At 34.1% G+C, this 24939-nt stretch overlaps 1 protein-coding gene across 12 annotated transcripts in view; it reads left to right on the top strand.

Moving 5' to 3' along the window:
* Cep170 (centrosomal protein 170kDa) overlaps positions 1–24939 on the top strand; it is a 106743-nt gene that overhangs the window by 31308 nt on the left and 50496 nt on the right. For 11 of the 12 annotated variants that reach the window (XM_013520267.1, XM_005374770.2, XM_005374769.2 and 8 more), the window contains exons 4-8: positions 4148–4226; positions 14890–14948; positions 15038–15200; positions 16173–16307; positions 22638–23114. In XM_013520267.1, coding sequence (XP_013375721.1) covers positions 4148–4226; positions 14890–14948; positions 15038–15200; positions 16173–16307; positions 22638–23114 — 913 coding nt within the window. The remainder of the gene's footprint in view (positions 1–4147; positions 4227–14889; positions 14949–15037; positions 15201–16172; positions 16308–22637; positions 23115–24939) is intronic. The other variant, XM_013520302.1, reaches the window with a different exon arrangement.

Genomic DNA, 24939 nt, shown 5'->3' with positions numbered 1-24939 from the left:
CACAGAATGGAGAATGATCCTCACAGGAAGGTGTGTAGGGAAAGGTTAAGAAAGAGAGGAGACTGGCAAAGTGATTGAGATGGATGCACTACTTCTGGCTACTAAATTATAGTACATTCTATAATACATGCAACACATCATAATATGTGCATTGTATGATTTTATATTAACTATATATTTTGTTAAATGTAAATTAATTGGGTATTTATGTACTTTGGTTTGCTTTGTAGAGTTAGTGATTTGGAGAACTGATTAAGCTTGGGCAGTGAACCTTTTTTAATGTGGAGAGCCCATGGGATTGGTGGTTCAGAGACTTGAGTTTGAATCCCATGTTACTACTTCTGCACTCTGAAATTTTGATTGTTACTTCCCTTTCTGTGTCTTGTTTTTCCCATGTATCCATCCTACCAGTTAGAGGTGTGATCAAATGATGCTGACACATGAACAAAACTTTCCATGTGTATTTTATTAACATGCTTCATATTTGATTTAGTAGTGTGATTTTTTTTTTTTTTTTTTTTTTTTTTTGCCTGGACTGCTCTTTGATAAACTTCCCTTTGAAATTTTAGACCCTCAGGAGACTCTTTTTCCTCTCAGATGTTCTCACTTGCATTTTTGTGAGCTGCTGTGTCTGGCTTATTTCCTAAGCTTTTATAGCCCTGACAGGATATTTCTGTCATAAATGGCAGCATGTTAAAATTTTATGTTTGATGAGCTCTGAAGTGCCTAGTACATACAATAGGTAAGAGAGCTGAGCAATCTTTACTTTTAAATAGGTCTGAGAAGTCATCGTAGGCCTTTTAAGTAAAGATAGTGTTCCAGATTATTAGATACAATTGTAAATACAATTGGCTCAGACTTGTGTTGTAATTCTTAAACAGTATACTTATTATCTTCTGCAGATCAAATATCAGTGAATCTATATATTTTTATTGTCTTTTCCTCTATTTTCCTGATAATTTCTGTATTATGAGTATATTTTGGTAAACTCAAAACATAAGTTTTAAAATTCTTTGAAATGTTTATTTTGGAAACAAACCTGAAATTATAGTTTATAAATCTGAGAGGCTTAGGATTTTCCTTGCATTACAGTATTTCTGTGCATCATGTTAGAAGGAAGCTTATAATTTAAAATTAGTAGTAAGTCATGATAGGTATGATCTAGAGTTTTAGTAGTATTGGACTGTCACTTTATCCGTGACTGACATTCAGATGTCCATTTTTTCTTTTTTTTTTTTTTTGGTTTTTCTCCGGTACCGGGAACCGAACTCACGACCTTGCGCTTGCCAGGCAGGCGCTTTTGCCGCTGAGCTAAATCCCCAGCCCCTCAGATGTCCATTTTTTCTAATTTGTTTTGTGATATATTTCAAAAAGCAAGATATGCAGAAATTTGAGAAAATGACTGTAATAACACAGTCCCCCCCATTGTACTTTGTTATTCATCATTCAGAACCCTTCAAACTTCATAACCATTCTTTATCTTCCCACTTAACTCACCTTCCCAAACAAGCTAGTAGGGCCATCTCAATTAAAATAGTTTGTTAAAAAAATGAATTATAAAGACAAAAGTAACTTCTAAAGGTTCAGTTTACTAAAACATTCTGTTTCTTTGATGTATACATGCTGTACAGTTAAAGTATAACACTTTTTTCTGTGTTCTGTAATTGTAGCAAATTCTAAGTTTTTAACTCCCAGGATGTCAGGAAAAGTAGTTATCACCATTTATCAATTGTGTCTGGTTGGCCCTTTTTAATTTTGTAAATAATTCATAAAAGAATGAAAAGATAATGAAAACAACTTGAAATAAATATTTAGGCATAACAAATGCAAACTTTTATATTTTCCTAAGTTTTAAAAGTACGTGGTGGGGCTGGGGATTTAGCTCAGCGGCAAAGCGCCTGCCTGGCAAGTGCAAGGTTGTGAGTTCAATTCCTGGTACTGGAAGAAAAACAAAAAACAAACAAACAAACAAACAAAGTACATGGTACACAAAATGGGCAGTATTCTTCAAATGTAGGTAACTGATCATCAGTTGTCATGTATTCACCTGGACATATATGAATTTTGTAAATACTGATTACAACCTCTAGTTGATTCTAGCTTACTATTGCTGGTTCTTTTTTCTCTTGCATGATCAAACCAGGTGTTTTTTAAAAAAACAGCTTATAATTTTGTTAAGGAGATACCCATCTTTCCTCTGTAATTATGAAACTTCTTTATCTTCAGATTTATGAACAAGTAGATCAATATAGTAATTTTTTCTTACATCATCTTTTTACTTCTAGTGACCTTTGTGTTTGCCTTGATCTTTCATCCATAAGTGCTGAAACATAAATATAACTAGGTAGGAAGGAAGTGGGCGGGGAACATTGACAAAGTTTCTTTTAAAAGAAAGAGTGGTTTAAGTTCTTGCTAGAGAGTATTGCAGGATTCATCAACTGACTGGATGCCATATTTCCTTTTCATCTGTGGTAGTATTCTCTTCTTGTTTCTTGTATTAGAGAAAATTTGTGTAGGATTCTCTTCATTTGAAGATACATGATTTGATAATTTTGCTTATGTTATCACTTTTACCATTGTAAATGATCATAGACTGCTGCTGTCTTTGTATGTAACTTTAAGTGAGAAATTCCTTTCTATTTTTCTCCTTGACTCTGTAGACATTAAATTAGATATTTTTAATTTTCTATTGTGTTATTTAACAGTAACATCCAAATCTTACAAAGGTAGTGCCTCCATATGTCTTTTGTGTCTTCTTGGGAAACTGCTGCAATGTTTTGGGCATTGCAATAAGAAAACTTAAAGGATGATAAAACAATGATTTATATCAGTATCGCATCATCCTTTTAGGTCTCTGCTTTTCACTGCATAGTCACTAGTCGTGTGGCCATTGAGCACTTGAAATGTGACTAGTCTAATAAAGACTTAGTTCCACTACTCCTAAGGAAAAAATATAAATCTGCTGTATATTGTTATATTACTTGCTGTGTTACACTAAAACTATATTATTAAAACTAATTTTACTTCTCTATAGCCCACTGAAAAATTTAACATTTGGCCTGATTGTGTCTTGCAGTATACAGAGTTCAACAAAAAAATGTATACACACTTCAGGAAAAGAAAAATATGTATAAATATTTTAATACTAAGTTTATCAAGATATCATGAGATTAATATGTTATCTTTGGCCTCTACAGTTATAAGAGGTGCTCAAAGTAGTGACCATTTGCTTCTAGACATGGATTAGTACAGTGAACTATTGCTTGGGTAACCTTGGTCATTGAGATTGCTGAACATGCATTTTCAGTTTCTTCTCTAAAGGCTGGCAGTGAGTTTTCTGTGATACACAACATCCTCCAAGGGCCCCCATACAAGGGTAACACTATCTGTTGAATAAACTTTGTACTATTTTTCTTTTTCTGAAGTACGTATACATTGTTTTGGCGGACTTGTATATTTCTTCCTTTGTTTAACACTGCTCTAAGTATTTCTGTTACTCTCTTGTCTTACATTTTGGTCATTTTTAGCACTGTTAGAAATAATAAAGATTAAATAATAACCATGATGACAAAATAACAGAATATCAACATGCTGGAAAAATCAGTTCTCTATGGTCCTATAATGTATCTTGGTTTTATAAAATGATCCAAGGAACCCATGGGAGTTTTGTTCTGTTTCCTAAAGTAAATTTTCCTAAAGTAAATTTTCCTAAAGTAAATTTTGTTCTTTGGAATAATTCTAGGAATAAAAGTGATAAAATACCAATTTTCACAAATCAGTATTTCAAAGTAGTGGAAATTGGGTCCAGTGAACGCTCATGGTACATTAAGAGTTCAGTATTTCACTCTTCACAGCTTGCCGGCTTTTCTTGCCTTCACTTTTAGAGAGAATTTTGATGTGCCTATATACATCGTGGCAGTGCAGTACCATGTTCTATGTATGTTTTCAGTAATAGTGATAACAGGCTCAATAGGAAATAATTTAGCACACTTAGGATGAATGACACATCTAAATGATACACAAGGTATATAAGCCACCATGTGACATGTACATTTAAGTATCAGGTTGGAGAAATTGGTCTTTGAAATGTGAGAATTAGTATTTCATATTTAACATTAACATAATTTTTTTTCTTCTTTCTTTGTAGACTTTTGTGAATGATGTAAGGATTCCAGAACAGACTTACATCACCTTGAAACTTGAAGATAAGCTGAGATTTGGATATGATATCCTTATCTAATTTTGTGCATTTATTAAATTTATTGAGAATATTTACTCTGGTGTAAATTAATATTTCTTGAGACATAAGTATTTACAATATTTACATACTAGAATACTCTATCATACTTCTCCCTATACTAAAACACTACATGGTATTGATATATATTTGGGGGAGGTGGTACTAGGGGTGGAAGGAACCCAGTGCCTTCATAATGAGCTTCATCTGTAGCCCTATATATATATATTTTTTTTTTTTTTTTGAGACATTGTGTTCCTAAGTCACTGAGTTGCCTAGGCTGTGAATGAGGCAGAACTTGTGGTTAAGGCAGGATCTCAGACTCCCAGGATGCGGGGATTACAGGTGTATACTACCATACACGGCTTAAAGAATACATACTTTTTAAAGTTACTATGTCTGTCTCTAAAAGTAGTCCTGGAAAAGTTGATGGACTCAGTTTTATCACCCTTCTTTTTGTATATTTTCAGCAGACTCTGTAGTACTGTTAAATGTGCAATTTAGATATCAAAAACTAACTTGGGAGAGGACAGATTAGTGTTAATTTTTTTTGTTTGTTTGTTTTTTTTTGGTTTTTCTCCGGTACTGGGAACCGAACTCATGACCTTGCGCTTGCCAGGCAGGCGCTTTTGCCGCTGAGCTAAATCCCCAGCCCCAGTGTTAAATTTTTGTCCCACCTAGGGATTCTTTTCTGGTGGATCATGATGACACAAAACGACTGTCTGGGGAGATTGTAAGAATTTAAACTTTCCTTTCATCCCTACTCTTACTCTGCTTTATGAATTATATCTATATTGACTACATAACTGAAACTTTTCGATATGTATTCTAAGACTGACACTCCATGGTTAAGTGTATTATGCATTTAGTGTGTAAAATTCTTTTGTTTGAAATTAAGTTTAATAACTGAATTAGGGACATGACTATATTATGCTATATATACTAGCATGAAGAATTTCTAGTGAAGGGAAGGAACATGATTGAAGCAGAATAAAACATTTCTGTTCACTTTTAAGGCAAGAAGCTTTGTAAAAAGAACTTTAATTAAATTATAGATATTCTATACCATGTTGAATGTCTTTCTTGAGTTTTGATTTTCTGAATCACTACATTTATCTGGATCATGATAATAAAGAACATATAAAACATTGGCAAGCTAAATGGGCTTTATTATCACTTTAGCAGAGTAGTTTAAATTAGAGTTAATGCTCTGAGTGCCAGCTAACACTATAAAATTATCTATCAGTTAGGATTCTCCAGAAAAAAAAACAATATATATATATATGATTTACAAAGTAGTTTACAGTGGCTGCCTGCAGAGTCAGGTGTAGAAAAGTGCAGTGTATTTGTGCCTAGGAGAACTGGAGGATCCAGTTGAAAGTTGAAAGCCTGGAGCTCACCTCAGAGTCCTGTGTGAGTCTATCAGAAAGCAGAAAGGTCTGTGCTAGAACCTGGGGGAACTGGAGACAAATGTCTAAAGGCCATGGCAAAGATTGGAGCTTCTCCAAAGCAAGAGGGAGAACTTCCTTCTTTCTGTTTTTGTTTCATCCAGGCTACAAGCCTGTTGGTGCCGTTAACATCTAGGGTGGGTCTTCCCATTTCAGTTTTTTGTTTGTTTGTTTGGTCTTTTTTTGAGACAGGGCCTTGCTATTCAGTTCAGGTTGGCCTTAAACTCACTGTGTAGCCCAGGCTAGCCTCAGACTTGCAGCAATCCTTCTGCCTCAGCCTCTCAAGTGCTGGGATTGCAGGTGTGCACCACACCTGGCTCTTCCTCCTTCTGTGTGCAGCTTATGAGTCATTCATCCAGGCACTCAGAACTGTGCTATACTAATCCACTAGGTATTTCTTAGTCCATTCATTATTGACACCATAATTCATTCTTTATCTGTTATGTACTAGCACTTAAAGTTTATGAAAAATAAAGTTAAAAAGCTTATATTTTAAAATTAATACTTAAAATTAGGAAAAGTTTCATAGCACTTCTTACCTCATTTGTATTTGAAGAGCCCAAGGAATATATACCCCTCTCCTAGAACTTATACTGGACTGGAGGGAGCACAGAGCACCATTAAATAAACATATTCATTTGTTACATATTTTAGATCTTTAAAAATATTTTATCAAATGATTAAGAATTAACATACAGTAAAGCCTTGATGAATGAATGAGTCATCACTAGGATAAATTTTAGCAAAAAACAAACACAGGTATACTCTATATTGTACTTAAGTACCTTCTTTAATTCATTTGACATCAACTGTTTCAAAATATGAAAAAAATAGCCCCGTCCTGAGGATTTCTAGAGACTCCATCCTAAGAGACTTCATTAGCATAAACTCAGGTGTAATGAAAAGGGACTTCTGGACAGAGGGTATAGCTGAGTTACAGGCTGCTTGACTAACATGCAGAAGGCCCTGGGTGGCACCAAAATGAGGAATGGTGCTCCTTATGAATAACAAAAGATTTTTCTACCACTCAGGCATAGTCAGAGATTCTAAAAGCTTTGGAAGCAGGGAACAAAACAGTTTTTCTTACGCCACAGTTATACTCTAAATAAAATAGATTTAAATAACAATTTCATGATCATATCCAGAACATGGGAAGTGTCACCTTGAATGAAAGATGATAGAGGAACAGAATGGAAACTTTTTTCTTTGGTTTTTTCAGTTTTATCTTCTGTTTTGGTACCAGGAAGAATGGAAATTTTATAACAAATAATTTTTTAAAATGAGAAAAGATCAAGAAATTCAAGTTTAAATAAAGTACTAAGACAGGCATGGTGCTAAGGACCTCTGGTCCCAGTGCTTAGGAGGCTGGGGTGTAAGGATCACTTGAGCCCAAGAGTCCCAATCTCAAAAAAAGGAACTGTTCAGAAATAACCCATACTTTTACAGATTGTACAGAAATTTCTTAATAGCAAACTATTTTTCTTATATACCATCTCCTAATATGTCTAAAATTGTTGGGGCAAATATTTTATCCCAAATGACTTTCTCAGGTTTATACATACTTTTCTCAGATCTTGAGCAATAATTACTTTTTAAATACCAAGGCAAGTCTCATTTAATATTATTATTGTAAAATAACAAATTATGATTCTGAGCCCGGCACATACATGCATGCACATTGGGCTATTACAGTAGCAGAAATTTTACTATATCAGATGAAATTTTAATAAACTAGTTTATTCATTTCTACATTTAGCTGTACTAAAGAAACTGGTAGTTTGTTCATATTAAAATTAATTTTAATAACAAGTTTATAAGCTGCTATACCTTGGTAGAAACTTACTCTAAAATGTCTCCTTAATAGCATGAACATTTTAACATGGATTGAGGTTAGAACTACGTGGCAGGCATAGTCTAGGAGTGTAGAGGTAGTAAGTTTACAGGCACTGTCCTGGAATTTATACTTTAATGGGATTGGCAGGAGCACAGAGCACACACAAAATGTGGGCATGTTAAGTCCTGTGGGGGAAAAATGTGAACCAGGACTACAAAGAGATAGCATTGGTGTGTGGGAAGTTAAAATTTTATAAAGGACATTCTTCAAGTCCTCATTGAGAAACCAGCAATGGAGCAGAGAAGTGGAGCAAAGGAAGGAGCTGACCATGTGGGTTTCAGGAGAAACTGCGTTTCAAGCAGATGGAAGAGTTAACTGGCAAAAGACTTGTAGAAACATGTTTGGCATATTCGAGAAACACCATTTAAAAGCCAGTGTGGCTGAAGTCAACAAAGAATATATTAGCAGCCTGAAAATATTTCCCCTAATAGGCTATTATAAGAAAGTTGACTTTTATTCTGAACAAATTGGAGTTTTTAATCAAGAGTGACTTGGTATGGCCTATGTCTAAGATGATCTTCAGGCTGCTACTATTCACAGAAGCCCAAGGCTGAAGATGGGTAGGGCAAAAAGATCACTTCTGTTGCAGCAGTCCAAGAGCTTAAAGGAGGTTTGAACCAGGATAGTAGACATGATGGCAGTGAGAAAAGTGAAAGGATTTTGTATATATTTTGAAAATGGAGCCAGTAAGATTTATTGATTAGATTATAGGTGAAAGAAAGAGTGAAAAGATGAATCCAAGATTTTGGCCCAAGGACTTCAGGAAATACCAAGTCGTCATTAATTGATACAGAGAATTCTGTGGGTAGAACGGGATTTCAGGGGAAGATGGGAAAAGTCATGGAGTTTTCTCTACTTTTGTTTTCTGTTTGTATTCTGACATTCTCATTTCCTTCTGGGTAAAAGCTGAGATCATTCAAGACCTTATTTCTTTTCTAATATAGGTGTTCAACTTAATAAAATTTCCACTAAGTACTCCTTTAATGTTCTGAATACTTTCTGATTTTCTCTTTGAGTCACTGGTTAGTATCTTACATCATTTCCAAGTATTTTCGAATTTTCCAGAGATCTTTCTGTTACAGATTTCTGATTCAGTTGCATTGTGTTCAGCGAACATACTCAATATGTTGCAAATCCTTCTGAAGTTTTTGAGATTTGTTCTATGGTCTGAAATTTGACCTATCTTAGTAAATATTCCATATGTAGTTGAAAAGGGTATGCAGTCTGCATTTGGGGTTAAATGTATAGCTCCTCATTAAATCAGGCTGGTTGGGTAGTATTAAGGTGAAAAAATTTTATTGATTTGTTGTCTGTCTGTTCTATACAGGGAAAGTTATTGAAATCTCAGGCTGTAAATGTGAGTTTGCCTTTTTTCTCCTTGCACAAATTTTGCTTTGTAGAACTTGAAGCTCTGTTTTGAGCTGTATACACATTTGGAATTATTATGTGAAGTTTAAGTCACCATTTTCATCACTATGAAGTGACCTGCTTTATTATTCATTATATTATTTGCTCTTAAATCTGATTTGCCTTGTTCTTAATATAATTGTTTCAGCTGTATTAAAAATATTTTAATATAGTTGCTCTGGAAGTGCTGGGAGTACATTTGTTTTTCAGTACATTTAAGATTTTGCTCCACTAAACTCTAATTTTTGTTGTTTCCATTAATTCTTCATGAAATGACCTGCTTCATTATTCCTTATATTATTTGCTCTTATATCTGATTTACCTTGTTTTTAATATAGTTGCTGCACCTTTCTTTTGATTAGCATAATGTGTGAGTTTCTTTTATTTTACTTTTAACCTGTTTATGTCTTTGCATTTAAAGTAAGCAGTATGTACTTCTTCTTTTTAAATCCAGTATGATCATTTCTTCCTTTACTTGGGGATTGAGACAGTTCACATTTAATGTGATTATTGATATAAGTTTAAATGTCATGTTGACATTTGTCTTCTGTTTATCTTGTCACTTTTATGTTCTGTTTCTGTTTTCTAGAGTTTCTTTTGGATTATTTAATATTTTTAGGATCCCATTTTATCTCTTTTATTAGCTTATTAGCTATAACCTCTTTCCTTTTTAAAGTGATTTTAGTACTATCATTAGGATTTAAATCTTTAACCTGAAATTATATCTCCAGTTGACATACACCATTTCACATGTTCTATTGGAAAATTACAGTTGTATGCTTTCTTCTGTCTTGGCCTCTGTGCTATGATGTCATTCATTTTACTTTCAGATGTGTCATAAACCTCATGCTGCGTTGTTGTTAGTAAAGAGTCAGTTATCTGTTTAAAAAAGATCTTCTTTAAAATCGTTTTACTCATATTGTGTACCTTCTATCTTACTTGCACGGAGCTGTCATTTCTGATGCTCTTCATTCCTTTGTCTAGATTCATATGTTTGCCTGCCTGAGGCATTCCTTCAGTATGTATTTCCATTTTCGTGGTGGTGGTTGTTGTTGGGGGAAGGGTCTCTCTGTATTCCAGGGTGTCCTCATACTTGAGATCTTCCTGCCCCAGAGGTGCTGAGAGTACAGACATGTACCAGGATGGTGGTAGTGATCAGTTCTTTCACCTCCTATGTGCCTGGAAAAATGTTTCACTTTGGTGATTCAAAGTTAATCTTTTTCTTTTGTTCTGGGAATTGAACTCTCAGGACCTTGTGCTTGCCAGGCAGGCACTTGTGACACTTAGGCTATATCTCTGGCCCCAAAGTTATTCTTCCTGGGTATAGGATTCTGGGTTGACATTTGTATTTCAGTACATTTAAGATTTTTGTTCCACTGTATTCTCATTTTTGTTGTTTTCCTTAATTCCTGGTTTTGAGCCATTTGATTATGATGTGCCTTCATGCAGTTTTCTTCAAGGTCCTTGTGCTTGGAGTTTGTTGAGCTTCTTGGTTCTATGAGCTTATAATTTCAATCAAATTTAGAGAGAATTTCTTATTCAGATATTTGTTTTTATCCTTTCTACACATGTGTACCAGACTGCATAATGTCATCTCACAGTTTATTGGTGCTCCATTATCTTTTTAAAATTACTGTTTCTGTCTGTGATTTGATTTGGATTATTACTGCCATATCTTTAGGTTTACTGATCTTTCTTACATACAGTCGAAACTGCTAGTAACCCATCCAGTATATATTTCATCTCTAGAAGTTCAACTTGAATTTTGTTTTGCATATCTTCCACATTTCTATTTTTGAACATGGAATATGATTATAATAACTTTTTCAACATCTCTGTTAACATTCCTGGGTTGATTGCAGGTGATCAGGTTTTTTTTTTAGCATGCATGCATGCGTGGTAATTTTTTATTAGATGCCTAATATTGTTGAATTTATCCTGTTGAATGTTATATATACATTTTTGTGTTCCTGTAAATTTTCTGAGCTTTGTTCTAGGACACAAATTACTAAAATTTGTTAGATTTAGCTGGGTGTGGTAGTAGGAGTCTGTAATCCCAGCATTCTGGAAGCTGAGGCAGAAGTAGCACAAGTTCAAGCTCAACTTGGGCAACAGGAGCTTAAAAAAAAGATTGGGAATAAAGCTCAGTGCAAAGACCCTGGGTTCAATCTCCAGTATTTAGACAGACAGACAGACAGACAGATAGATGGTCAGGCTTCTAAGATTTGCCTGGACCAATTTCTCACTTCTGAGTCAAGATCTTTCTATATATTCTACAGGGGTCAGCAAACCTATTGACCAATTTTGATAGGCAGCTTGTTTTATTGATACACAGCTTTGTTCTTTATATATTTTTATGACTACTTGTACTGTACCAGAACAGAGTTGAGTAGGTGAAACAGAGATCAGGTGGCTTGAAAAGCCTAAAATAGTTACTATCTGGCCCTTTACAGCAAAAGTTTGTTGACTTCTGCTTTACCAAGTGGTTTATGAATCATGAGATTTTCCAGAAGCAGGTACTGTACATTTCTGTCCCTTTGTGAGCCCTGGGTAGGACTACCTGTAATACCTTCAGATGGTTCTTGCCTCCGGCATTTTCTCATGTGCTCATCCATAACTCAGCTAAGTGCTAGAGTGAAATCCTGTAAAGGTCCCTGGGGTTCTCTGCAGCTTCTCTGAAGTACTCAGTCGCTTAACTTCGTTTCTTTCGCAACTCAGGAAGACTGTCAAGTTCTACCTGGATTTCTGCCCCTTATAGTGAGAATGGTAAACTCTTCAGGGTAGGGAATTAGGGCAGTGTTTAGACTCACCTTAATTTGTTTCCGTTTTCTCAGGCGTCTGTCTTTTTTAGCCTGATGCCAGTTATCTGGCAAGCCATATATATTGACCATTTTCTGGTTGTTTGAAGTGGGAGAGTTAATCTGGTTCCTTGTATTTCATCTTGTCCAGAAGCAGGTTGATGTTGGATATACCAGTTGAATCCAGGGGAGAAGTGGATTTGATAAGAATTTGAGAATTTTCGTTGTGTAAGTCATATTTAAAACCTTGAACCTGAATGATATCAAGGGAGTAAATATAAGGTGTCCAAAGGTTAAAGATAATTCTAATATTATTAAGAAGTTGAAGAGGTGAGTAACTAATAAAAAAGATTAAGAAGGAACCACTTCTGAGATAGAAGGAAATTCAAAATATAGTGTGATTTATGTACTTGATGGAAATTACTTAATATGTTGCTTTAATGCTTCATATCTCAAGATCTCTGCTTAGCATCATCCCCATCATGTAAGTCATAAGAGCCTAGTACCTTTTTTCTTTTTCTTTCTTTCTTTTTTTTTTTTTTTTTTTTTTTTTGTCTTTTTGAGGCAGGGTCTCGCTATGCAGTTCAGGTTGGTCTTGAGCTCACTCTGTAGCCCAGGTTGGTCTTAAACTTGCAACGATCCTTCTGCCTCAGTCTCCCAAGTGCAGGGATTACAGGCGTGCGCCACCACGCCTGGCTACCTTTTTTCTTAAAAATTGGGATTCATATCTTTTCTTCAAGAAGTTGTTAGTGAAAAATAGGTTCACAAAATGATGAGGTTAATCACTACTAGAAAATGGGAAAAATAAAACAACGTTGTTATAGCATGTGTACTTGGGACACTGTGTAGCACTGTTTGCTGAGGAATCTAGATAATGGCTGCTGAAATGAGCAGTAGGGAGGTAAGCATAATTAAATTCTTTTCATCCAAAGAAGTTCGCAATTTTTCTGATTAGTGCAGTCAGTATCCTCAAATCTTAAGCACATTTTACAAATTTCAAAATTAGATGCATTTCTCAAGTCTTAAAACAATGCAATTGAAGGGATTAATGGAGATGAGCCATCAGTGAATAAAAGAATGAAATGATAGAAGAAAACTTAATATCACTTATTAGAAAGTTGTTCAAAAATAAAATGACTTTTCCTGAAAATGAAGTTAATAAATAAAAATTTTTCCTTAGAGATGGTGATTTTCTGCAACTGATAGTTTTTACTTTGGCATCTTCTAGGACTTGTCTTATTAATACAGTATGGCATCTAATTTAGCATGATTATTTTCTTACTAGAGCTTTATTTAAATAAAAAAATTCTTTTTGTTTGTTTGTTTTTTTTGTTTTTTCTCCGGTACCGGGAACCGAACTCACGACCTTGCGCTTGCCAGGCAGGCGCTTTTGCCGCTGAGCTAAATCCCCAGCCCCTAAATAAAAAAATTCTTAATGTTCCTAATGAGAATATCCAAACAGCTGGGTAGCTTTGACAGTAAAATCCATGTCTAGCAGCCTTAAAATTACATATGAGAATCTTCAGGTAAATTCTTCTTGAGGTGTTCTTCATTTCCACACTGAAGAGTTTGGAGGTAAAGTTTGAACTTGAGAAAAATTTCTCCTCAAGTTCTCCTTGACCTGAAATATGTCTGAGTCTAAGAGGCTATTCCAGACAAGTGAGGAATAACCTTCACTCTGAGAAAAACCTGAAGCACTAAGAAGTCCTCAACACAAGCTAAAATTATTTCATTGGGAAAACAGAAATGATTTTTTTTTTGTTTTTTTTCTCCGGTACCGGGAACCGAACTCACGACCTTGCGCTTGCCAGGCAGCCGCTTTGCCGCTGAGCTAAATCCCCAGCCCCTCAGAAATGATTGTTAATTAAAAAATTTTTTCCCACTGAAAGTATGATTGCCATCTCTAGTGTGTTAATGAATTTCTCACGAGTTAAAAAATTTACTGGACTTTATTTTTTTCATTTAATATACTTAGTTACGAGATGAACATTTCCATATGTACTGGCAAATATGTATCAGTATGTGTACATGACAGGAAAGAAAAATTTTAATATTTCAGAGCTATAAGAAAATGTAAAATGATAGGAAAGCCTGGAGTAGGATTCAAAAACCAGATTTTTGTTTGGGGTTCTGTCTCTCCAATTCTAGGTTATTTATAGAACACAAGAATAATAGAGTTGAACAGTATATTCTTCAAAACTGTTTACAGTTCAAAAAAAAATCCAGGTTTTTATTTTAACAGGTAGAACCATAGACTAAAAACACATTAAAGCGTTTACTGCTTCCATCATTCTTGGGAAGTCTTTTTTTTCCCCAGTTTTCTACCCTTGAAGTGATTGATGAGTGCTCTGAAAAGCAAAGAAGAGTAGAATTTAGTACATGTATGGTTATAAAGGTCCTTTCATTACAGGATTAAGTAATAGTGGGAAATGTGACCTCTACTCTTTAGTGAATAGATTTTTTTAAATATAAAGAGACGTTGTTCTTTTTAGCATAATAATGAAAGCATTCATTATATCTAGCACTTGGTTCCCGTCTAAGTGGGATCAGTTGTTTTGATAATGTAATATGACCCTGATTGCTGTACAGGAGGAAAAGAGGTGGTTGTGTTTGTTGTATAGATACTAATTATAGCCTTTCTTTTGCACTTGGAATCTCATGAATCTTATGAAAGTCTTACCAATCTTATGAAAGTCTGTGTAATTGAGTTCCTTTAAGATTTGCTGTTGGGTAATCACTTAGCATCTAATTCTTTTTTTTTTGAATAGCTATCAATATAATTTGACCTGGGTACCTTTTCTTCCTTGTGCACGTCATAGTGTGAAAATTAAAAATATCTATACTCCAATTAATCACCCAGTTAATAGCTTCTTAAAGGCCAATATTAGCAAAAGTTGGGAATATTTGTTAGATTTTATGGGTTTTAGTATTTAAGAATGAAAATGTTTGTAAGTATATTTTAACATTGAGGGATATACTGTAATTCTGCTGTAATTGCTGCATTGTATTGCTATATTGAATAGGACAGTTCCTAAATCATATTTCATGACTTTTAAACTTGATTGCCAGAATTTTGAAATTGTGTTCTTCCTTAGCCTTGTTTACATACAAATCTTTTTACTGTAGTACGGGGGGAAATGAGAGTCCCAGAAGAAGCTCTTAAGGTAACATTTCCCCCTCTTTTGTGAATCTACCATTCACTACACTTAATTTCATTGTGGATGTCTGATTCTCATTTTTAAATGTTTCGTAGCATGAGAAGTTTACCATTCAGCTTCAGTTGTCCCAAAAATCTTCAGAATCAGAATTGTCAAAATCTGCAAGTGCCAAAAATGTTGATTCAAAGGTAGCAGATGCTGCAACAGAAGTGCAACATAAACCCACAGAAGCCCTGAAATCTGAGGAAAAAGCCGTGGGTAAGCTTATGTCTTTGAGAACACCGTACTTAGCTTCATTTTGTAGAAATTTTATTCATTGTTTTAAAAAACTGGCCATGTCCATATAAAAATAATTTAGACTACTAATGATTTTAGAGTGCATTTTAATGCAACCAATGCTTATTGAAAGCATTATAAAACATAAGTACATATAGAAATTGTATGTGTATGCACTTACTATATGTAAATATTTAAAGGAAATATGTATTTAAATACTTAAAGAAAATATTGTTTGTAGTTGTAGTTCACAGAAATATATTGTTTCTTATTTGTTCACATTTTTCTTCTGAGTTATAACTGAAATAAAAGGAAAAAATCTAACATCCAGTAGTGCTACATGAGCAATACCTTTATATAATAATTAATAGCTGTATAAAATATACTTTGCATAAATAATCTCATTCAACAAATGTTTTTTTAAGTTGCTAGACATTACATTTGTTCAAATAAAAAAATGTCGTTTAAGTGTAGTTTACTGTGCAGTGACTCTCAAAAAGCTAGAAAATGGCTACCATGCCAAAATTTATTTTAGTTTCTACTTTCATATTTAGCTTAATGACCATTCTGATTAGACTGGTTTCATTCTTCCCCAGTTGATTACTGCCTAGATTTAACAATGTTGTTGTTCTGAAATTGTGTTGACATCCTGAATATTCAAGTCAGTGGTCATTTGTTGTGACTCCAGTATGTACCTAGAACTCTTGAACACTTTAGCAAAAACCTGAAAGGATATATATAACAGGTCACATTACTTAGATACAAGCCAGTACAAATTTTCATTTAACTTAGGTCCAATGTTATGTAAAATTGTACACAAATGCTGTTATTTAATGTAGAGTACTTTTCAGGTATTTATACTGTACTTTATTTGCATTTAATCAGCTAGCATTCTGTGAAAGTATATTTTGTTGTTTCATCTGCTGTAGATAGACTTTTCCTACCTCTTTCCAGATGTTTCTGCTATGCCCCGTGGTACTCCGTTATATGGGCAGCCATCATGGTGGGGAGATGATGAGGAAGATGAACAGAGAGCTTTCAAGTCAAATGGCAAGCCTGAAGAAAAAAGCCATGAAACTGGAACATCAGGTAAAAATATCCTAGTGACCATGACACTACATGGATATTTTGGGAAACATTTGTAGTTTAAGCAAAAATCTGTCTACTCTAAAAAGAGGTGATCTCCAGCTTTGTAACTTGCTTAGTTAAAAAAGAAAAAGTTGATGTAATGGCCTTATTTTAGTGTAAATTTCTTTATTATGAGTGACTTACATGCACTTTCAATACAAAGTACTTTTATCTGTATTTTTCCAGTTTATTGGATTTTGAAAACTTACAGGTTAATGATATACCTGGGACATTTTAAATATTTTAAAATAATTATTAAAATGCATTTGACCAAAATAGTAGGTATAAATGAATTTTTTCATTCACTTCACAAGCAAATATTCATATTTTAAAATAAACAATTCCTTCTGTGTTTACAAATGTGAAATGAAATTACAACTTCTTTAAAACCTGAGGGTGCTCATTTTGTTAAAATTTGGTAGCAACAAGATTACTGAGTTCAGCAGCCAGACTGAAGAGATTGCTGTGGATCATATTCTTAGATTAACAGTCAAAGAGCATATTCTTTTGTTGATGGAGTGGTTCACTGGTAAACTAAGTGTCCATAAGCAGAAAATCAATATTTCCAGGAAATAAAGAAAGGTCTGGATTGTCTGTCAGGTAAGGGTATTGAAAGGACATTGGAACAGAAGGATGGAGCAGCCAGCTTCCATTGATAACAGCAGAAAAGGATCCAGAACTGGAGGAATTAAGTACAGAATTGAGGTTCAGTACAGAAGACTTAAGTCTGATAAACTCCATCAGAACTCTCAATTTTCTGCCTTTGACCCTAGTTCTACAAGACAAATGCAACAGTTTTCTTAGTTGGGAAATAAAAACACTGTTCCTTTAGATGTGCTGTAATTACACCACGATAGAAGTAAAGAAAGCTGGCCTTATCACCATGATCTTATGGTGCCCCAAAGGGAGTTTGTCAGCTTTGCAAATAAATTTCTGACAGCTCTCTTCTTTCTTTCACCAACAGTTTTCTTCATGTCCAAATCATCACTTTATATCATGCCTTCAGAAGTAAATAGCAGAACTGCTACTTGCCACTAAACAGGAAGGAAATTTACTGGCTCACATAGCTGACTCTGTCAGGGTTGTTCAGTACCGCATCTTGTAAACAGCATGTAACTAGCTGGTCCAGCCATGGCTCACTCTTGCTGTCCACGGTGGGTGTGTACTGAGAGCTTCCCTCACACTTACTGGCTGTCTGATCGCAGCACTGAGGATACATGCACATCCAGCAGAATAGAGCAAAGGTTTTTCCACAGGCGCTCCCAGAAAAAATTTGAAGACTTTTCCCTAAAGTTCTTAACACATCTTTCTTCTCATTGGTCTCTCACAGGTTCCAGAGTGGGTCACCTGCTTATTTCTGAATCACTCCTTGGCAGGTCATTCAAGATTATCCTGACATCATTCTTGTTCACCTTTAAGCTGATTGTGGAGTTAGTTTTCCCTGAAGCTCATGAACTGCATCAGGGAAAAGTGAATATCATAGAATATTGGAGTCAGTTTAGGAAGTAGGAACAGAAAAAGAATATTAGAAAGCAATCAAAATGTCTTCTTTATTTGAAAAAGTTTTTGTACTCCCTTGTCTTCATGTTGTCTGATATATGACCTACTTCTGTTGCCTTTTCCCACACTGAATCATAATTAAACTTTGAAACTTACGTTCAGTCATCTTGCGGTTCATTCTGCATAACACATCTAAACTGAGTTTATTTCAAGAAACTACAGTGCCCCTTTTTGCCTGCTAAATAAATTTTAAGCTTTTTGAGTCTGTCTTACCAGAGTTCTCAAATTTTACCCTACTTTTCCCTAGTGGGTCTTATTTGTATACAATTATCTATTGTTTTAGTATTCTTCCCCAAAATATCCCCACATAAATTACAGTGATTTCCTGCCAGTTGTTCCCTTACAGGAAAATAAGAGTCTGCCAAAAAAATGTATGTACACTTAAGCAGTTCACCATATTAATAAATGTCTGGACATGAATGGCCACCACTTTGAGTGCTTCTTGTAATTGTAGATGCCAGAGCTAACTTGTATTAATCTTATGATGTCTCAATAAATTTAATATTAAAGTGTTTGTACAAGTTTTGCTTTTCCCCATGTGAATATATATATTTTTTGGCAGACTCTCCCTCGTTCCCTCTCTCTGTATGTGTGTGTGTATATATATATATATATATATATATATACACACACACACACAGACATCAAGTGATATAAAATTATATCTGTATGTATTGCTAATACATGTGACTTTTTTCATTCAATATTTGTATATGAGCCTTGTTTAAACAAATTCTAAATTCCTGAAGTACCACATACTGTATTATACTGAGCCACCTGAACAGGGAGAGGGAAAAAAATTAACCAACTAGCTGGTTTAGAAAACACAGCTGAATGTAACTGTTCCCAAGTTCTGAAAACAATTGTAGTGATTTTTATCAAGACTGTTACTTTTCCCCCACACTCACAAAACAATTGAAATTCAGTGAAATAAGTGTATAATTATTGTGTGGGAGACATAACCATGATTTATAATTATAGCTAACATTAGCTATAATTTAGCTATATTTTATTCAGTCACTCACTGCTTTGTGTGCATTTAATCCTCACAACAAAACCTAAAGGTAGTTACTGTTATTTTTACCCGTTGTAAGGATTAAAGGATCTGAGGTACAGTGATTCTAATTTACTTAACCATAGTCACCCATGCTAGCAAGTAGTAGGGCTGGGACATGAACTCAGCCTAAGTCCAGAGTCATGAGCAGTTAAAATTTCAGTGATTATTAAACTTATGTGCACATACGCATACACCCCCCCCCCACATACACAGTCACTTCAAAAGGATATACTTACAGGGTGTAAAGATTTAAGCAAACAGTCCAAAAACAAATAGGTCTTAAAATTGGTCCCATATGCTTCAGCATAAGTGATTTATGTTTTGTTTCCAATTGCTTAAGTCAGATTCAGATTTATTAATTGTTGAATAATATTATTTTTTTATGTGTTTTTTGTTGTTGTTGTAGTTATTTTATGACTCAGGGTCTCGCTATGTAGTTCAGGCTGGCCTTGAATTCATAGTAATCTTCCTACCTCAGCCTCTTTGAGTTCTAGGGTTGCAGGCTTACGGTCACCACGGTAGCCCTTGAATGAGATTCTTAATTGCTTTCTCATATTACCATGAGGATGTACTGCTTCAGTTTTACAGTGTGCAATTTTCTTTTTTTGTTTGTTTGTTTTTTTTCCGGTACCAGGAATCAAATTCATGACCTTGCACTTGCCAGGCCTTGTGCCACTGAGCTAAATCCCCAGTCCCGTTTGCAATTTTCTTAAATAGGGGATGAGGGAGAAAGCTTACTGACCTGAAATTGTTTATGAGGCCAGAAGTGATTATAGAGTCAAATTTGAAATGTATATCAAATATTACTTAATTTGAGCATTTTGAAATGATTTTTAGGAGTTTAAATTTTTCAAATTTTCAAAATATGGAATATATATGATTAGTTTAATAATTTATGCTCTAAACATGTTCTTTTGGTAAAAACAAAAATTTATTTTCTTCTTGGTTGCCAGTTCGACATATCTCCAGAATCTCTTAACAACTGATCATATAGCTTAAAAAAATTAGAAGCAAACATTTACATTAGAGTAGTTGAGTTCTCCCAGAATTGTGTGTTTTGAGTCTTACTAAGGAACTGTCCTCAGTTTAGTTATAGCTGTTCTTGTACCTCCTGATTTGTTCTCAGCATTAATTTGTTACAATTAAAGGCCTTTAAATGTTACATACATTTTTAAAAAGGCATATAGCTATAAGTAGTAGATTCTTGGCTCTTGTGTTGATTTTTAACCCAGGCAAACTAAATTTGGAAGCTTTTAAGTTGCAGCACCTTTTTAGCAGAAAGAGTTTCACATTCATTCTTCTGTAACTTGGTAACTTGAAGTGCTTAACTAGGCTGGGTTGGGTGGGATATCTTCAACCAGAATGAGCTATTATACTTACAGTCTGTCATCTTGAAGTAGTTGAATATTGTATTTACTTTAGTATAGAAGAATGAAGGGAACATTTATTCTGGCTTATGTGTGTGTATTACAAGTATCTGTGAAAGTTCATAGAGTCATAAAATACCTTAAAGAATGCAAGCAGACATCACTAAATTGCTCTTCTGATTTAGATATATGGAATTAATTCTAGCATAATCAGTTATTAAATAATTTTTGAATCTAGTAATGAAGACTGATAATAAAATACTAGTATAAACAAATATTTATATACAGTACCCTGTAGTTTAATTTGATACAAACAAGGTTTGAAGAGAAGTGAAAATCAGTAAATTCAAAAGTGTGTTTTTTCAGTGTCCTGAGTTATTTTTCTATCCTAATTTAGAAGACCTTTCATAATTTTTCTAGTAGGACCACACTTGATCTGTTTTTATCATCTTCAGGGAACTGTATCTCCCTTCAGATAATAAATTTTCCAGATAACTGAACTTTACTTTCATAACTGAGAGTTTTTTTTTTAAAGTTTAACTACTTCCTAAGTTTCTAGTACATGCATTGCCTATATCATCGCCTTCTTAGAGAAGGCTGAGTAAAATTTAAATTATTTATTATGTCTCAGAATTATAAGCATCTGATTTCAAACTATGGTAGTGTAAAATGGTGCCCTCAGGAGCATCTCAATTATGTAAGACCACCTTATAAAATGAATGACATCAGACTACTGTGTTTTTGACACCATTTGTCTGCCCTGCATTGTTTTTCACCTTATCTTTGTAATTACTCTGACAATGTAGAATTTTGCCAATATTATTATTTCATTTTTGGTGGCAAGCAAAACTGAGTAGATTTTGAAAAGAATAATATTTACATTGAAAATTATTACCCTCTGCATAGATGGTGATGATGATGATGATTTTAGAAATGGAGCTTGATGCCTTCTATACCATACCCCACACATTTTATTACATGGATTTTACTGTCTCATTTTTCTATACAATAAAAGTAGATGGGTTAAGAGTACTTTAAAGAAATCAGTTACAGCACCTGATGAATCACTTCAGGAGGTAGTATTTGAAAAGCTATTTCAGAAGACTAAGTACTTAATTAGAAAATGATTGGAATCAATTATTTTCCTAGCAGTATTGCTTTTCTTCCTGATAAAATTTCTGTTTGAGCCTCAAGAGATGTATTTTATTGGAATTCATTCTTAATAAATAGAAATATATTTATTTGAATTCATTCTTAGAAACTATCTTGAAAATAGATGTGGTTCTTTTACTTCCTCAAGTTTAATCTATTTTTTGCATTTGTATCAGCACATATACTTAAAGTATCTTACTTATCATTTTCATTTATATATCTTTATGCATTTTATTTATAAAAGCTTCTGTTTCCATACTTTTATGTTGGGTTCTGAGATAACTAAAGAATACTGATAATGTTTCAGAGTTGCTTGCTCCTTCCAAATCTTGCTGTTAACCTGAGGCTTACAGTTCAGCTTTCCTTCAAGCGTTTTTGACAGTTGTACACATTCTGTTATGTAGAAATGCAAGCTCACTGTCTTTCAAAGTCATTGGCTGGCAATAACTATTTTTACCTGATATTTTTATGTTGGTGCTTGAATTTTCCTCCTGCAATCATCGCATATTTCATCTTTAACCACTCAGTCTTTATGAAATGTATCTATTTTCTTTCAAGGTTCACATATTTTTGTAATCCTGAAAGTAGTATCTCTAGATGTAATAGTAAGGAATGATAAATTGAATCATTACTTCCAGAACTTCCCTTACATATTTACTTCATGTTTATATCCTGATTATATCCTTATTAGAGTATCATTCTCCATTGGAGCTCTATATTTGTTCATAAATATTTCAGGTACATTTCTGATGTATCATTCTGAGGGAAATTCATGCTTTTTCTATCATTGTTATACTGTATATATCATGCATCTCCATCTACATTTAATTTCAGTCCTTTTGCACCTTGATGATTTCTTGATCTGTGTTGGAAAAATTATTGGACTTACCCATGCAGGGTCCATCTCTTAATGCTTTGTTATCCTTTGCTATTGCTGCTCCTTACCTTGTATCTCCTATTGGTAACTGAATGGCCTATTTATAGTCAACATTCTTTCTTCTCACTACCTTTTTTTTTCTAATATACAAATGCTGTTTTTCATCTATTCTGTAATCTGCCTTCTGATTCTTACAGAGTAATACAACGGTCATTACCAATCTCTCTCAAATCCTAGATGCTCCCAAATATTTTGAATTCTCTTATTTTTCTCATTAGGGTGCAGCGTAGATGTCAAGCAAGTTGAGGAACAGTCTGCAGCTGCAAATGAAGAAGTACTTTTTCCTTTCTGTAGGGAACCAAGTTACTTTGAAATCCCTACAAAAGAATTTCAGCAACCATCACAGTTAACAGAGAGCACTATTCATGAAATTCCAACAAAAGACACATCAAGTTCCCATACAGCAGGTGCAGGGCATGCTTCATTTACTATTGAATTTGATGACAGTACCCCAGGGAAGGTAACTATTAGAGACCATGTGACAAAATTCACTTCTGATCAACGCCACAAGTCAAAGAAGTCTTCTCCTGGAACTCAAGACTTGCCGGGAATTCAAACAGGAATGATGGCACCAGAAAACAAAGTAGCTGACTGGCTAGCACAAAACAACCCTCCTCAGATGGTATGGGAAAGAACAGAAGAAGATTCCAAAAGTATTAAAAGTGATGTTCCAGTGTACTTGAAAAGGTTAAAAGGTAAAGTGAATTGATCATTTCAGAACTTCCTGTTGTATAATAAAGAAATTCTGTCTTCAGTTACCAAACTACTATTTAAAAACTGTATGGTGGAAAACAGCTGCTTTTTCAAAACTCAAATTTCATTTCAAAGCTCCAAAGCAACCTGTGTAGCCCAAGTCTACCTGGTCATTCAGATAGCCCCTTTTGTTCATCTTCTTGCCAAAACTAGATTGGTTTGGTGAATTTTTACTTATACCATTAAATATGTTTCTTTTGCCTGTGGAAATAGAAAATTTATTCATCAGTAGAAATCTTTAGATGACAATTTTCATCACTTTCTTGATTTAAAGAAAGATAAATATAATTTATTCCTATTATGATCTTCCAGTAAACTATCAGTACCTAAATAAATTGGAAATGAATTGCAAGCCATTTGGTAGGGACCAGAAATTTAGCTTAAATAGTGTAGTCACATTGCCGATGGAGTGCTTCAAACTGTTCTCAGTGGATACTCATAAAATAAATACTTCTAGTTTAGAATTATTTACTATGTATCTACTAAACTAATTAAAAAACTTTAATATTAAGATTTTATGATAGGCACAGTTGAATGTTTATTTGTGAAGTAGTGAATATATCTGCTTTTTTAGCATTAGCCTTTAGCTGAAATTCTTAAGAACTTTGTGTCTGTACATTGATAGTGTCAGTTGATCAGTTTTTTTTCCAACTGGTTTTGCCAAATAAATTTAATTTTTGAATCTTTTTTTTTTTTTCTTTTTTGAGACAGTGTCTTGCTGTGTAGTTCAGGCTGGCCTTGAACTCACAAGGCCAGCCTGACTCACTAGCCTGGTCTCAAATTCAAATTCAAAGTGATTCTCCTGCTTCAGTCTCCTGAGTGCTGAGGTTTCAGGCTTGCACTCACCCAGCTTTTAGAATCATTGAGTACAGATTTGTGTTACTGTCTTGTATTTAATAAGCTATTTATAATAGAATGGTTTAGAATAAATTCCAGTTATATGTTAATTTGACAATTATATTACTCTAGTTCTAATGAGCTTTTAAAAAAAGTGTTCCTTGAGATCAGAGACCACATATATTGCTTATTTTGTATCCATAATCTGGGACTTTAGCATGTGGTAGGTGCTGAGTAATTTGAATACACAATGAATTTCTTCCCTCTGAATGAGAATGGCTTTGGTCTAACATGTTCAGGATGGGGACATTAATTCCTGTGTGTAGTTAGTGGGATGCCTGAACCACCAGTGGTACGTGCATGACTGTCCCATTGTGTGCTTGAACCCCTGGTGCTACAAATGGATCTAATCACTTTTATTAGTCTTTTTATTAATAAAACTAATCAGTACCTGCCTGAATGAATAGTCATGCATGTACCACCAGTTAACCCATTCTTAGGCCCTGGGATTCTGGTCAGATAATGATGAAATAGTATTTTATACTTATTTCTCATAGGCTTCTAAGACCTTTAAGCTCACAAATATGAGCTACCTGTTTGGAAACTGATCATTTGTATGAAATAGATAAATACTGATATCCTACTATAGTAAGAGATAGCATGATCCTTGCAAATTTAGAGTCTTTTTAAACTACTCTTAATAAATATACAAAAAGTGAACTTAGAAGGTCCTTTAGCCAGTTAAAAACTGTTAAAACAGTTAAAACTATCTTTGCAAACACCTGTGGCTTTTTTAAATTATTATAACTGCTTCCTATATTAACTGTCACTTTAAGCATCATTTTAATAATTTTTTTGCTGTTGAACAAGGCCTATTTATGTATCTAATTCCAAATAGAGTCATTAATATCCACATACATACTGTAGCTC

Source organism: Chinchilla lanigera, unplaced genomic scaffold (genome assembly GCF_000276665.1).
Source record: "Chinchilla lanigera isolate Chin_1 unplaced genomic scaffold, ChiLan1.0 scaffold00005, whole genome shotgun sequence".
NCBI lineage: Eukaryota > Metazoa > Chordata > Mammalia > Rodentia > Chinchillidae > Chinchilla > Chinchilla lanigera.
The sequence above is the reverse complement of the archived record's forward strand: the minus strand, read 5'-3'. Positions and strand labels throughout refer to the sequence as shown.